This window comes from Gopherus evgoodei, chromosome 1 (genome assembly GCF_007399415.2).
Source record: "Gopherus evgoodei ecotype Sinaloan lineage chromosome 1, rGopEvg1_v1.p, whole genome shotgun sequence".
NCBI lineage: Eukaryota > Metazoa > Chordata > Testudines > Testudinidae > Gopherus > Gopherus evgoodei.
In genome coordinates, this window is record NC_044322.1 from 239,762,020 (window position 1) to 239,778,032 (window position 16,013).

Sequence of the window (16,013 nt, forward strand, 5' to 3'; positions counted from 1 at the left end):
ACAGAAAATTTTGATTTTTTCATAAAAATATTGAATGCCCAATCATTGGAAAATGTTCCCACCAAGAGGAGACACTGGGGTACATCATGGAAAATGTCCAACCAGGAACTCCAGGCTATAAAGGACAATGAGATCATGAGGCTCTGCAGCAGCTTTTCTGAGCCAAATTATTGCCCATTTTGTCCCAAATATTTTGGTTTTCAATTTTTGACTGAAAATTCAGAATTTTTCTGTAGAAAATAAAAACCCATTTTCTGACCAGCTGTAGTCTGTAAGACAGGACCCCCAATGTTTTATTAGAAAGTCAAAGTGATATTGTACCATTTGGCTTTGGAGCCATTCAATCAAAGCTTCTGCTGTTGAATCTGGGACCTGACATCGCAGTCCTTCTTTTTCATCTGCTTCCATCATCTCTAGTAAACCACGCAAATCCTCCACAAGGTGCAATGCTCGCAGGCTCCCCATGAATGGGGAGGTAGGGGACTGACAATCAAATATACCATTGGAATACTCCAAAGCCTTGGAACCTAGGCAAAAGCAAGGTAAACAGACAAGGATTACATTAGATAAGCCACAAGAGTAAATAAAAATATAAATATGATTATGAGACTTGCTATAATACAGCTAGGAGGTTCAGCACCTACAGGGATTCCTTGTGACAAATATTTATTACCAACAAAATTCAGACCTGGATCTGGATTTTGAACTCCCAGACTTTAAGGGTTTTTGGATGCAGGCTCATCTCCATGTTATAGCACAGACAGGTAATTCTTCACTGATACTCATCTGGTGTCCTGATGATACCTGTAACTTGTATCCTTTCTACAATTTTAATGTACAGTAAACCTAACATAATATATCACAGGCTGTTACGACTGTCTTGCAGTAGAGTAACATGCCAATACAAAGCACACTGGAGTTCAAGGCACAGCTTGGTCCCCCAGCTCCCTAGGCTACCAGAGGTTGGGAATACTATGGAAGAAACATGTTCAGCCCTAGCAGTGTTTTGTCTCACCCTGTGGTGATTACATGACCCAAGAGAGACACTGATGGGTTCCACAGGGAATTGCAGTCAACATTTTTCACTCAAAGAGAGAGGTTAGCCTGATGCAAAGGCTCGGAAGCCTTAAAAAAAAATAAAGAGCATGAACAAAGAGGAAGAGAAGGAAATATTGAATGACTTCCCCTAAAATTAAAACCGTAAGCCCAAACAAAGTGGATATCAGGGCGTTCACACGTGAGTATTAATAGGCAAAAGTTATTATTCACTAACACAAAGGACGTTCACTCTAAAGTTAAAGGTTCAATAAAAAAGGGAAGAAATTCACAGTTAAAGCTGATTTAAGTTAGCTTAGCTAATTCTGTCTCGATACTTCAACACACTGATTTGAGACTGTCACCTATGTAACGACTTAATACTGTAATGCCAAGAAACAGTGAGACATATTAACGACAAAGTATCAGCTTTTGTGCTATTAACTGTTTGGATATTGCAGATATATGCAGAATGTACACTTCCTTCTAAGCCTTCATTTGTCTGGCAGTCTGAAAAATGCAAGCATTCCAACTATTAATTCCCTTGAGAAAATTGAAAAGAGAAAAATGCTTTGAAGAAGTATAGGAGGTGATAGGACAGAATTAACAACTCCTTCGCAATATTATTTAAAGGTTTGTAAAGACATATGTAATTAAGTCTTTGGTGTCTTAAACATCCTAATAACCATCCTTTATTTTTACATTAAACCCCATGTTATTCAAGCCTACTTGGGCCCTTCATAATTCAGACGCTTGACTAGATCTGCATGCTAATATAAACTTTTTTTTAGAGATAGACTATATCAAGCCTAGGACTTCATTATGACCCATTGTATACATTGCACATGTGTGCCAGAGGTCTTTAAGAAGATAGCATTGCGGAGAAAAGTCAGTTCCAGCAAAGCAGGAACTTTTTTAAAAACTTTTTTTTTTAAAGGAAATTATTGTATGTGGGATTGTTGAAGCCTTCATATCTCTGATGCCGCCTACGCAGAATACTTCTTCAATTTGAACAGCTGTCTGGATAGCTCTGCTGGAATGGAATCAAACCAAAAACTTCTATCTGCTTTGTTTCTCTGTTTCATATGATTTTATTTTTTTCACAGCTTACTAGACACAGTTTTAAGAGTTCAGGAAGTAATATACTTTTTGATCTCTCTCTCCAACCCAGTAAAAATGTATGAGCGAATTGCTCATGCTTATGAAAACATTAAAGTTAGAGACAGGCCCAAACCAAAGCCCTGATTCAAAAAGCCCCTACTTTGAAAGGATCAAAATTCAGTTCTTAATCTGAATTGTCCCATTCAGGCCTATTCAATTAATTTTTCTCAAGACTTGAGTGAGGTACAGCACTAGACAAGCTTTCCCTTCCTGACACCCCCACTACTCTTCAAACAAACACTAATCCTGATTTGAAACATCCTTGGCTATTCCAGCCCTTCAAGTTGAACCACATTGCCCAATGGTTTTGTGAAGTATAGTGATGGGGAGATAGGAGAAAAGGTGCAACTGAATTTGCACTGTCTGTTTGCAGTGATTTGGGCCATCCAAATCTGTTTGCATCCTTTGAGTTTCACAACTAGTTAGTAGGGAGTCATTAAACATAGTTCTATTTGCATCCTCTTTCGACTGGAACAGCCCTACACAGATGAAAGGAGGATTCAACTGGTTGAACAAACAGCATAATGTTTTTACCTGCTATAATGCCGTCCATCTGTTCCAAAGCTGCAGCCAGCATGTCACTTGCGTCACTCATCATCTTCCTGCTTTACTCACTGCTAAAGCCTAACAAGAAATGAAATGATAATTCTGTTACATTGACACCAATATATCAAAAGCCTCAGCTAAGCAAGTCAGTCTGCAAGTGGCTATTCATTTTGCGGTTGTATTAATTGAGATGGAATACATGGGTCAAAAGTGTTAACGTAATCCAGTCACTGTCCAACATTAAACAGAATTAAACAAGGTCTGGGGTTTGGTATACAGAGACCTCAGCTTGCTTAACACTATGGCAAATACACCACTACAAATCCTTGTAACTTTGTATTAAAGATACAGAGAAGGAAAAAATGGTTAAAGCATCTGCAATGAAAAATATTAAGCCCGTGTTTCATTTTAACAATATCCTCTGTTTCCTTTCCTTTAGCTGGAGAAAGTTGTTAGAAGGAAACCTCCCCATCTTGTTTGGCAGTCTCTTAGATGGTATTAACGCTGATAACTGTCCTTTTGGGGAAAAGAGAAGTGAGTTGAAATGGGCTGGAACTGTTGTTAAAGTCTAATCTCATTTTATTTCAGGTGGTTTTCGGGATTCAGATGGAGCTGGTAGGACTAGCGCTGCCATCTGGATCCCTCTCTCTGGCCCAGTCTGGTAAAGACATCTCTCGGGATCAGGATGACAAAGGCTAGGGTCCCAGGAGACACTGGGGGACAGTCATGATAACCAAGTTGCTCCAGTACCCTCACTCTGTTTTTATTTTCCTCTAAAAAAAAGTCTTTTTTTTAAGGACCCAAAAAAGAAGTGGTGGGTGGAGTAGCTTATCCCCTCATTATTTTGTCCACCAATTAGGCCTAGTATCTGACACAAATTTTGGTTCATTAGTTTTTGGTTCCACATTTCTTGTTTTTACTAAACTACAGTCTTTGAGATATATTAATAGGCCTCTTTGCTTTGATTAATTCAGTTTTTTTTGTCTCACTTTTACACCTCTTAATAACATTCATTATTGAAAGCAACTACTTTCCATGAACGTTTGTTGTACAGGTTATTGCAACATCTCTTGAACTTTCATATACTTTTTTACAATTGAGTTTACCATTAGGGTACATTTTTAAGCCCAATTATCATAGCATCACTCAGTGTCCTCTAAATTTAGGAAGTTTACGAAGTAGCAAGGTTCTTCCTGACCATTGGCAATATCAGCAGGCATGTCTCACCTAAGCCCCAAATGAGCTGCTAGGAAATCAAGTCTTTGCTTGTTGGGCTGGTCTCTATCGTTGGGAGGCCTGGTCACAGTCACATTCATGTGTGTCAGCTGCCTGTATTGTAGAACATTGGTGGCCCTCTAATTCCCACCAGCAGTGGCATGTGATGCTTCAGACAGCTCACACAGGAGAAACAGCATGCTCTAATAGCCAATTGAAATTTGCCAGAAGGGAAGTAAATTGAGCGTGAAGCTTTAACCATAGCAGTAAGCCTGAGTCTCTGCTCTAAAGCTCCCCCAGGCCCACAACTCCTCCTCTTCTGTAGTCCTTTACGAATCAAAAAGAGGGCTTGTCTACATCAGAAAGTTGCAGCGCTGGTGAGGGAGTTACAGCGCTGCAACTTTGAAGGTGTACACATCTGCAGGGCATCACCAGCGCTGCAACTCCCTGTTTGCAGCGCTGGCCGTACTCCCGTTTTGTCTCGGGTGTAGAGGATCCAGCGCTGGTGATCCAGCGCTGGTAATCCAATGTAGACACTTACCAGCGCTTTTCTTGACCTCCGTGGAACGAGGAAGCCTCTGGTAATCAAGCTGGTCTCCTTTTCCGGTTTGCTCTCTCGTTCCCCGAACCGCCGAGCAAGCGGTTCTCCTTCCCTGCGGTTTGCAGGGTGGCTCCGGGAACGCGAGAGCAAACCGCGGCGAAGCTGGTCTCCTTTCCCGGTTTGCTCTCTCGTTCCCGGAGCCACCCTGCAAACCGCAGGGAAGGAGAACCGCTTGCTCGGGGTTCCGGGAACGAGAGAGCAAGCCGGGGAAGGAGACCAGCTTCGCCGCGGTTTGCTCTCTCGTTCCCGGAACCCCGAGCAAGCAGGTCTCCTTCCCTGCGGTTTGCAGGGTGGCTCCGGGAACGCGAGAGCAAACCGCGGCGAAGCTGGTCTCCTTTCCCGGTTTGCTCTCTCGTTCCCCGAACCCCCGAGCAAGCAGGTCTCCTTCCCTGCGGTTTGCTGGGTGGCTCCGGGAACGCGAGAGCAAACCGCGGCGAAGCTGGTCTCCTTTCCCGGTTTGCTCTCTCGTTCCCGGAACCCCGAGCAAGCAGGTCTCCTTCCCTGCGGTTTGCAGGGTGGCTCCGGGAACGCGAGAGCAAACCGCGGCGAAGCTGGTCTCCTTCCCCGGTTTGCTCTCGCGTTCCCGGAACCCCCCTTGAAGCCGCCCAACAGCGCTGCAGTGTGGCCACATCTAACACCACTTGCAGCGCTGGTTGCTGTAAGTGTGGCCACTCTGCAGCGCTGGCCCTATACAGCTGTACTAATACAGCTGTAACAACCAGCGCTGCAAAATTTTAGATGTAGACATGGCCAGAGTCTCATAGCGGATGAGAAAGGAAATAACTATTTTCGTTAACATGGCACACTGTTCTATATCAATGGTCCATCTTGGGAGAAAAAACCCAATTTCAGATAATCCAGGTTTCAGGAAGTTCAGGTAAATCAGGGGTCTAGTGTTCTGTGCATTACTTCAGTAGAGACAGAGGGGAAAAAAAAAACAGCCCTTGCGTAATTTTAGGACTTCTCTAACGGTTCTAAATACATGTCACTTGCATTATCGTGACTGTGTGTGGAAACAAGGTGACAAATGGGGGCAAAATAAAATAAATGCCATTGTTCGTCATACATATCAAAGAAAATAAATTAGCAAATAAAAATACAAAAATAGATTCTTGCACATAAGAAGAGTGCTTCGTTGTTATCTTTTTTACAAGAGTCAGCAGCGTGTGAACCAAATTATGCCCTGGGAGAACTGCAGAGAAGACAATGGAGTTACACCACAATTAATCTAATCCCAGAATGTTTACAAATTGAGGAATAAAGAGGGATTTAAAAACTAGACTTTTCTTGGAAGGACACTCTACTCTACTCTTCAAGAAGAACCTGCTGGACACACTTCCCAAGATGATAAAATGGGAGTTTGGGAATTTAAATGGATGATTTAAAGAAAAAAAGTAGTATTTTTAAGTTTTGGTCCTCAAACTTTATTTCTTAATTGAATCACTCCCACTTTCCCAGCTGCAACAACTCATCCTTGTTTCCTGTTATCCTTTAGCTCATGAGAACACTCAACTTTCAAAAAATCAACATAAGAGGCTTCTAAAGATGGCAACCCACTTCCTTTGCACCAATTTATACTGACTGCATCAGAGCTGGCCCAGACCAGAAGTTCAGCCAGAGCCTCTCCCGACTATGCTGAGGCAATTGGTGAAACCCTTCATTAGGAATCAAAAGGCGCCAAAGTTAAGTGCACAAGTGGCAACCATTTTAGGAGTACACAGTGTGCCAGAGTTCAAATCTCTACGGCTCTTATTTAAACTAAGAGAAGGGAAGAATTAATCCTTTACCACAAGGATATATAGCCAATGAATTTTGCCTAAATTAACCAGCTTACATTCTTTCATTTTAAGTCTAATGCCCCAGGCAGCTCAGAGACAAGTTGACATATCTTATTAGAAAGTAACAAAAAACTTTACACAAGGCAAAAAACATCCCGCAGTTGTGAAGGAGATTTTATATATCTATTAGAGCTGTCAAATTATTAAAAAATTAATTGTGATTAATCAAAGTTTTAATTATACTGTTAATAACAGAATACCAATTTAAATTTACTATAAATGTTTGTGGATGTTTTTCTACATTTTTAAACATATAGACTTCAATTATAATGCAGAATACAAAGTGTCAAGTGCTCATTTTAGATAATTATTTTTATTAAAAATATTTGTACTGTAAAAAAAGAAACATTTTTACAAATGGAGAACTGAGGAACAAAGAGATTAAAAGCCTGCTTCGAAGTCCACTGAAGTCAGTGGAAGTCTTTTCACAGTGTCTTGCTCAAAGGTCACACAAGAAGTCTGTGGTACTGCTCAGATTAAACCCAGATTGGACTCCCAGTCCACTGCCTTAACTACAAAATCAGTAAGAAACCTGAAGATGGATAGGGAAAATTTGGGCTACCCCTACTGTCTGGGACTCTTAGCAGAGCAATTCACCCAATAAGATCCCAAGATTTTAGATTACTGAGTCAACATAGGGGGATACACCTTCCTCATACCTCCTTTTCCTAACCACCCAATGTCCAAAAGTGAAAATCTGGTGAGAAGCAGATGGGTACAGTAACTCCTCACTAAATGTTGTAGTTATGTTCCTGAAAAATGTGACTTTCAGCAAAATGATGTTAAGAGAATCTAATTTCCCCATAAGAATTAATGTAAGGTTCTAGGGAAATTTTTTTCACCAGACAAAAGACTATCTAGATCTAGATCTAGATCCTGGTACACAGTGATGATGATTGTGAAGCTTGGTTGAGGTGGGGGAGTCAGAGGATGGGATATTTCCCTTACTGGTAAATGATGAACTAGCAGTTGGCTGAGCCTTCAAGGGTTAACTCTCTCTCTACACAAGGCAACAGGAATGGAGGGAGACATGCGCATTTCTCTTAAGTACACTGCCTTGTTAATTAGATCAGCTTGCTGAGAGGCAGCTGCTGCAAGCTCCCTCCATCCTGAGTCCTGGTCTGTCCCCCCTGTTCTATGGAAGAGGGGGTAAGTGGGGTGCAGGAATGAGGGGAGGGGGACACCAAAAAACATTAGACCCCTCTTCCTTCCCTCCACCGCCACACAGCAAGCAGGAGTCTTGAGGAGCAGCTCCAAGACAGAAGGCAGGAGCAGCACATGGCAGTGGGGGAAAGGACACAGCTGAACTGAGGGCAGCTGCTGCACAGGGAACTTAGGGGAGCAGGGAGCTGACAGGGGGAGTTGATAAGGGGGCTGCCACTCCACCCTGGTTCCAAGCCCCCACCAGCTAGCTGCAATGGGCTGCTCTTCCTGCAAGCAGTGGACAAAGCAGGCGGCTGCCAAACGACATTAGAAGGGAGCATTACACAACTTTAAATGAGCATGCTCCCTAATTGATCAGCAATGTAACAATGAAACAACTTTAACCGGGACGACTTTAAGTGAGGAGTTACTGTACTTTGAAGCATATTCTGTATGGATAACAGTGAAGTTGCTGGGTGACTGGATCAACAAGGGGCCCATCATGAAATAAAGCAGTAGTTCTCAAACAGATGTATGCGTATCCCTGGGGGTACGCAGAGGTCTTCCAGGGCTATATCAACTCATCTAAGGCCATGTCTACATCTAAAATTTTGCAGCGCTGGTTGTTACAGCTGTATTAGTACAGCTGTATAGGGCCAGCGCTGCAGAGTGGCAACCAGCGCTGCAAGTGGTGTTAGAGGTGGCCACACTGCAGCGCTGTTGGGCGGCTTCAAGGGGGGTTCGGGGAACGCGAGAGCAAACCGGGAAAGGAGACCAGCTTCGCCGCGGTTTGCTCTCGCGTTCCCGGAACCACCCAGCAAACCTCAGGGAAGGAGACCTGCTTGCTCGGGGGTTCGGGGAACGCAAGAGCAAACCGGGAAAGGAGACCAGCTTGATTACCAGAGGCTTCCTCAGGTATGCTGGGATACCTGCTTATTCCACGGAGGTCAAGAAAAGCGCTGGTAAGTGTCTATACTTGATTACCAGCGCTGGATCACCAGCGCTGGATCCTCTACACCCGAGACAAAACGGGAGTACGGCCAGCGCTGCAAACAGGGAGTTGCAGCGCTGGTGGTGCCCTGCAGATGTGTACACCTCCTAAGTTGCAGCGCTGTAACTCCCTCACCAGCGCTGCAACTTTCTGATGTAGACAAGCCCTAAGTATCAGCCTAGTTTGCAACAGGCTACATAAAAAACACTAGTGAAATCAGTACAAACTAAAATTTCATACAGACAATGACTTGTTTATACTGCTCTATATACTATACACTGAAATATAAGTACAATATTTATATTTCAATTGATTTATTTTATAATTATATGGTAAAAATTAGAAAGTATGCAATTTTTCAGTAATAGTTGCTGTGACACTTCTGTATTTTTATGTCTGATTGTGTAAAAGCAAGTAGTTTTTAAGTGAGGTGAAATTTGGCGGTGCACAAGAGAAATCAGACTTCTGAAAGGGGTACAGTAGTCTAGAAAGGTTGAGAGCCACTGGAATAAGGGGCTTGAATTCCAGCCCAGGCCAGCAGTGCAAAATGTTATTACTGTCTGAAAGCTGTCTCGTGTCCTATGTGACAATAGGTGATGATGTCAGTTCAGTTTTTATTGTACACCCAGCCACATCACAAAAACCACCAACATGGTTGTTATCCTTGTTGACAGTATCAGAGGAGAGGCCAAGGGTTGAATGACCATAAAAACTGAACTACCATTTTGCCGTTAGGCCTGGTCCCATTCCAAGCCAAGTCTGTATCACACTGGTGTGAGAAAGTTTGAGCTGCTGCTTCCCATGCCTTGGCTTACCTCTTTTTTGGGTGTGTCTACACTGCAGCTAGAGGTATAATTTCCAGCTTGGGTAGATGCACACATGCTAGCTTTGATCGAGCTACTGTGCTACAAATAGTCAAGTAATCACAGTTGCACAGCTAGCCACCAAATATATAGTTAAGGCCTCAGATGGACTGTCCCCGTGTGCCGCTGCAGCCATACTATTTTTAGTGCACTAGTTCAATCAGAGCTAGAGCATGTACACCTACCTAATCTGGAAATTACACCTTTTGTTCCAGTGTGGACACATCTTTTACGGCTGGAAGACTCAAGTCTTTGGGGTGTCAATCTGGATCCCTTCAGAAGCACTAAGTTAACCTTTTAAAAATGCTGTTGTCTTTACCAAGGTGGCAGCCACTGCGCTGAAAGGGAGTTTATACACACATGAGCTGAACCTATACATCACAAGGGCAAAACACTTGCATGCGCTTAACTTAAAGGACATCAGTAGTTCCAGCAAAGGCAATGTATCCACACGCTTAAAGTTAAGCATGTGCTTTAGCGTGTAGTTTCTATTCTAGCACAATGAAGATATGAGTCACAGGGATACTCTAGATTGTTGTGGCTTACATCTGGTACACAGTCTGTGTGAGAGAACACTTCTACTATAAACATAGATACAGCACAAGGCTAAACAAAAATCAGATAGGGAGAATCATTTTAATCTTTTGCATGCCCTGCCACTTTGTCTTCTTGTCAGATATTTCCAGCATTGCAGGCAACATTCAGCTCCAATATAAGCAATAAGGAAAGTTGTTCATCTCATCTTTGGTGTAAATTATAGAATGCAGATCCCTAAAAAGCAAAACAATTCTAAAAAGTTTCCCTATACAATTGTCATCTATAAGTATATACCACCCGCTTGGTAACTTTTATTGCAGACCACCAAGCTATCTCTGCTGAAAGGCTACAATGAAAAAGGCCAGTGAGCATCATCTCTTTTCCATCAAAGCTCTTCTTGCAGCAAAACAGCAAAAAGTGGATCTGAACCTGAGGGATACCCTTGGAATGATGGAATAAAGACTACTGAACTTACATAATGACATACATTTTTTTTTAGCCTAGTTACTGAAGTTCGAGAAGCTGTAGTAATTTTTGAAAGGGAAAAAGTAACATGTGGACGAGCTAAACAAAAAAAGGTCTAACCAAATCGAAGAATTATAGCTGCAGATTTTTGGCATAAGGTAAGTAAGCAATAAAGATCAAACAATATATTGCCTGCCATAATATATAGCAAATTTTCCTTAAAATATCTATGGCTCAGCTGCCTACATGTTTGATAAGGGAGAAAAAAAAAACCTCCTTCTTCCTTTGAAGATCGCCTAGATCAGGTATCTCAAACTCAAATCTCCACAAGGGCCACATGAGGACTAGTACATTAGTCCAAGGGCCAGATCAATAACACCTTTTCATATAAAGGTACAAAAGCCCCTGCCCCCCACTCCACCCCTTCCATGAGGCCCCACTCTGCCCTGCCTCCTCTCACCCCTTCCCTGCCCCCATTCCAACTCCTTCCCCAAATCCCCGCTCCTGCCCCATCTCTTTGCCTCCTCCCCTGAGCACGTGGCTCCCTGCTCCTCCACCCCCCCACCTTCCTGGAAAGTGCTAAATGCTGGAAGCACCTGGAGGTAGGCAGAGGAGCGGGGACATGGCACACTGGGGGCGGGGAGGGGTGGCGATGGGTGAGGAGAGTTTGGCTACAGCAGGAAATAATTCGGGGGGGGGGGTGTGGGGAGCTTGTCAGGCCACAGCAAATAACTCTGCAGGCCACGTGTTTGAGACCCCTGGCCTAGACAATTAAGGAATTCTTGCCCTTAGTATAGTAGTATAAGAATCTTCACGAACAGAGAATGGGCACCGTCATCTTTAAATTTCTCGAGTCCTCTAAGACAGAGAACTTAAAGAGAACCTTCAGAACTTCTTCCGTTCTAGACAAAACTCTGATTCCCTATTCTGCTGTGGACTAAGGGCCCTATACTGCAAAGTGCCAAGTACCCTGAACTGCCATTTATTTTAATGGGACTAGAACGTGCTCACCATAGCTCAGGAACAGGTCATCTATTTAAAAAAACCATCATGGAGGGAGTGAGAACGTAAAAAAGCCAAGATGCTGCCCATAGCTTTGGTAAGGAGCAGAACCATCATCTCATTGTTACCTTGTTCTCGCCCCCCTCCCCCAAATACCTGTTTCTTGTTTTATACTTAGAATGTAAGCTCTCTAGGGCAGGGACTGCCTGCTACATGTTTGTACAATGCTTAGCAAACAATGGGGTTGGGGCACCTAGGCACTACCTACCACAATATAAAAAATGGAACCAGTTTGCTTCATCAGGGCAAAACAATCTCACAATTTTCAGCTAAATACATTTCCCACTTAAGTTTTTCTTCTGAACAAAGACTTTGTCTATACTGGACTATTGTTCTGAGAGATCTGCACCAAAGCTACCATCAATACAGCTCAACTAATAGCAGCAACAGTGAGAATCCTAGTCTAGATAGGGCCCAGGTGGTCACTAGGTGTTTTAACTAGGGTCATCTAGCCCTGCTCTAAGTGGGGTTGGATGACAAGGTGGTTAAAACACAGGCAACCATGCAGTAGAGCTCCCACCATCGCTACCACAACAGGAATTGCCCTGGGGGTAGGAGCAGGGTCAAATTTTAAAAAATAAAGTCCAGTGAAGCAAAAGGAAATATCGCTGCTTTTTGTAATCCAAAGAGAACAAAAAAAGACTTCCCCAAACATCCTCTTGCCACCTCTCAAAGAACATCTGCTGTCAAACTAAGCAGGCCACAGGCTAGGAAATTTTGAGAGGTAAAAAACAGCTGGAGACTATATGACAAGATATTGTTTCCCTAACTACTCATCCCTGCAAAGTGGTAATTCAAAACGAAGATAGCTTGAATTGAATTGAATAGAACAGACTGGTCACCCTCCCCAGACGGTGCTCATCTGGGTTTGAGGAAGTGAAACTACTGAGATAAAGAAAACTGGAAGTTTTCTTCCCCTGCTTCAGAAACAGAGTGGTTTTTATTATTATTTACATAGCACTATTGCTATGTATGGCATTCAAATGACAGGAAGAAAGACAAAGACTCTGCACTCCAAGGAATTTACAGCAGACAAAAAACAAGGCAAGAAAAGACAACACACCATAGAGAGAGGAAAAGACGCAGGGATATCAGAAAGCAGAGGGAAAGGGGAATACAAGGCACACATTTTTGGGACAAGCATCCCAAACCATTTTGAGTACCAAGATAGTGACCATGCTTGCCTTGTACATGTGAAATGTCATCTGCTTGCTTGATGTTTCTAGTACAAATAAAGTAAGAGGAAGGACAAAAGGAATACTCACACACCAAAAGGATGAATTGCTGACTCTTGAAATAGAGTGGGTAGCATCTAACTAGGCTGCATATGAAAGAATGATGTATTGGCAAGTAAATGGAACAGATACTTGTTGATGAATAGAACAGTTTCTTTCTTTCTTTTTAATTTACTTCTTTCCAAAGGAGGTAAAATCCTACCACAAAAATAAAAAATAGGAAAAGCCAGTCAGGAAACACTGAGAAAAAACAGCTTGAATAATCCCACAGAGTGGTGAAGCAGTCAAGGACCCTGGGAATCTTTCATTAACTAATGAGGTTGTTCAGACAGTCACCCCTTGCTAATATATAAACACCACACCAAATAGAATAAACCATTCTCTCTTACTCACAAAGATAAGGAAAGAAGACAGGGAAAATCACTCCATAAGAATAGATGGGTCCATATGTATAACACAACACAGAAGGTGAGTGAAATGGACACTTGCCAACAGACAAAGAGAAACACATGGAATTCATCCCCGATACAATCTTACTGACATCAGTGAGCTACACCAGCCATTAATCTGGTCCAGTATGTGCGTATTTCTCTCAAAACACTTTACCATAGGGAATATTTAAGACAAGCTCTGCCATGCTTCCCAAATAAAAACCTGTGTTACCGTCCTAACGCTTCTCTTAAATATAATCAGTTCAAGAGACTTGTTTTTTAAACCTCTATTCCAGTGCTCACAGCTGAACACCTTGCTCAGACTAGAAGAAAAAAATATTACTTCATGAAAGCTAAATGACAAGAGACATAATTTCAAATTACAATTATTTCAATTATCAGTTAGGGTGACTCTTATCAGTTACTGACATTCCCAGAATGTCTCTGGCTGTTACATATAAAGGAGGTATTTGGTCTTACTTGTTAAATATCCTTTCTGCTGGTTCCCACCACTACTCTGGTTGCTAGGGTTATGCGGTTCACCTTCCAGTACAAACACACACAAACACTTCTGGCTACCTCACCAGTGCAGATGTATTCCCAACCACTTCAAGAGAAAGTGAAAAACAAACCACACAGAAATGAAAACACTGCTTTGCACGAAAACCTAAGGGCAGCCAAAATGTGCAGCATCAGAGAGCTTATGATGTTGTGCTCATTCACATAAAGCTCGCATCAGCTTCAAATGGAGATCCACCTGAATAAGGACTTCAGGATCCTTAATGAAGATGCCAAACAAATATGAAGCACTTAAACATATTGCACGTTTGAAATTATTCATAATGTTCTCACCCAGAGACTATCTATGCTGATCGGTCAGTGTCTATCATCTTCTTTATTCCAAGTCTGAGAGCCCTACACGTACAAAGAAACTACTCATTGGGGCAGAGACAATATGTGGAGTGCCCACGTATTCATATGTTAGTGGCACCCAAAGAGTTCTCTATATCCAGTTTGAAACATAAAAGCAGTGGAGGTATCCAAGGCCAGAAGGAAATTCATTCTCTGTTCAAGAAAAAACCAGCAATGTCTGAAAACTTGCTTTCACTGAAAGAGAAAGCTTCAAAACTTGCCAGAATCTAGAGAGGTATCTGTTCTTTCTTTTTGAGCTCAGAGAAGGTAAAATGGCTCTCAGGTTTAAAGGAAAGTCAATAAGCACTTTCAGAACATCCAAGAATTCTTCGCACAACTAATAAGCGTTTGTAGTTCCAATATGTATATAAAATGATTAACTCTCACCTATATACGCCCAGAATCAAATTATTATCCCATTTACCAAAAAGTATAGTTGGTATCCATTATGGTTAGAGCAGAGGTCCCCAAACTGTGGGGTGCACCCCTCTAGGGGAGCACAGAGAAACATTTGGCAGGGGTGGGGCATGGCAGCCCTAGGCCTGCCTCACGAGGGGCAGGGAGGGAGCGCCCACTCAACCCTGCCTCACCTTCAGGTATGGAGCCACACCTCCGGCTCGGGGCCCCACACCTGGCCCCATCCCCAGCCTCAGTGCGGCTCCATACCTGGCCGGGGGCCCATACCAGCCCCCACCATGGCCCAGCTGTGGCTCCGCTCTCCCCGGCCATCCCCAGCTGCAGACCCAACCTTGGCCCCATTATCCCTGTTCACTCCCCCCCCACCCCCCAGCCATGGGCCCACTCCCAGCCCCAGGTTTGGGGGAAGGGAGAGGTGAAGACAGGGGTAAGGGGGGTTGTGACCCTCAAAAGTTTGGGGACCATTGGGTTAGAGAGTTTAATTACCCTTGACTGAAATAAAGAAGCTGCCCTAAAGAACGTTATTAAAATCTAGGCAAGAAGATTATTCTTTATTCTACATATCACATAGCACATGTAAAATTAGCTTCATATACTCATAAGTGTGCTATTTCAACTTCAGGCAAAACTGAAAGGAGCCAAGGACAGGTGAGATTAAAGGTATGTTTTCTTCAATACATTCTGTGTTGCATCAAGAGAAATATTTATAAGCACTCTCTATTGGTGCATTTTCTTTGGGAATCTGTCAATGTCCAGATTTACTTTGAGTAAAATCTCCAGTTCCATATTTTTTTGTCAGCACCACCTTCCTTATATCTAAACGAAAACTATGTACATAAAAAGGATCCAGTTAGTCAAATCTATCAACTCTGTCTTCATCTCAATACAAAAGTACATTGATCAATTAATTTATAAATTCTCATGCAAAGAAGATGCATCATAATTTAGGACACTTTTCCAATGGCAGCATCTGTTGTCAGTGCTGACTGCCCATGGAATTTTCTGTAATGTTTTGTGCCTTTTTGGTTTCATCAGATCTACCTTTAGAGCTCATTAGGAGTCAGATACAAGACTGGACTCCTTCCCATTGGAGAGAAAAAGAGAAAGAAGATCAAGAGTATCCAACATAACAAGTGTTAGTCAAGATGCTTAACATACTTCTGGGAGGTGAGCAGATACTACAGCGATGAAGACAATATAAAAAACAATAGACTAGGACAGATCTTATGCCTTTGTCTGCTAAATCAAAGAGCCCTCCTCCATGAAACATCTTCTCTCCATGCTGGTACTTGCAGACTATAACCAAGTTGCCTGTTATATTTATCTGTTTAAAAAGAAGTTTATCAGTCTTCTTCAGTCCCCCATTATAAGGCAGGTTTCCCAGTTCTCAAATTATTCCTGTGGCTCTTCTCTGAACCTTTCCCAATTTATCAGTATCCTTTCTAAAGTTTGGACACCAAACACAGCATTTCAGTAATGGTCTCATTAATGCTGCAGACAAAGATAATACCACTTCCCCACTTCTACTCCCACTCCCTGTTCCCTTGTTTATACATCCAAG

General features: G+C 42.6%; 1 protein-coding gene across 12 annotated transcripts in view; it reads right to left on the reverse strand.

Annotated features, from left to right (window-relative positions):
- PPFIBP1 (PPFIA binding protein 1) overlaps positions 1 to 16,013 on the reverse strand; it is a 187,336-nt gene that overhangs the window by 79,935 nt on the left and 91,388 nt on the right. For all 12 annotated transcript variants that reach the window (XM_030540631.1, XM_030540705.1, XM_030540698.1 and 9 more), the window contains 2 exons: positions 2,731 to 2,820; positions 322 to 527 (listed from right to left, as the gene is read on the reverse strand). In XM_030540631.1, coding sequence (XP_030396491.1) covers positions 322 to 527; positions 2,731 to 2,794 — 270 coding nt within the window. In that variant the 5' untranslated portion in view covers positions 2,795 to 2,820. The remainder of the gene's footprint in view (positions 1 to 321; positions 528 to 2,730; positions 2,821 to 16,013) is intronic.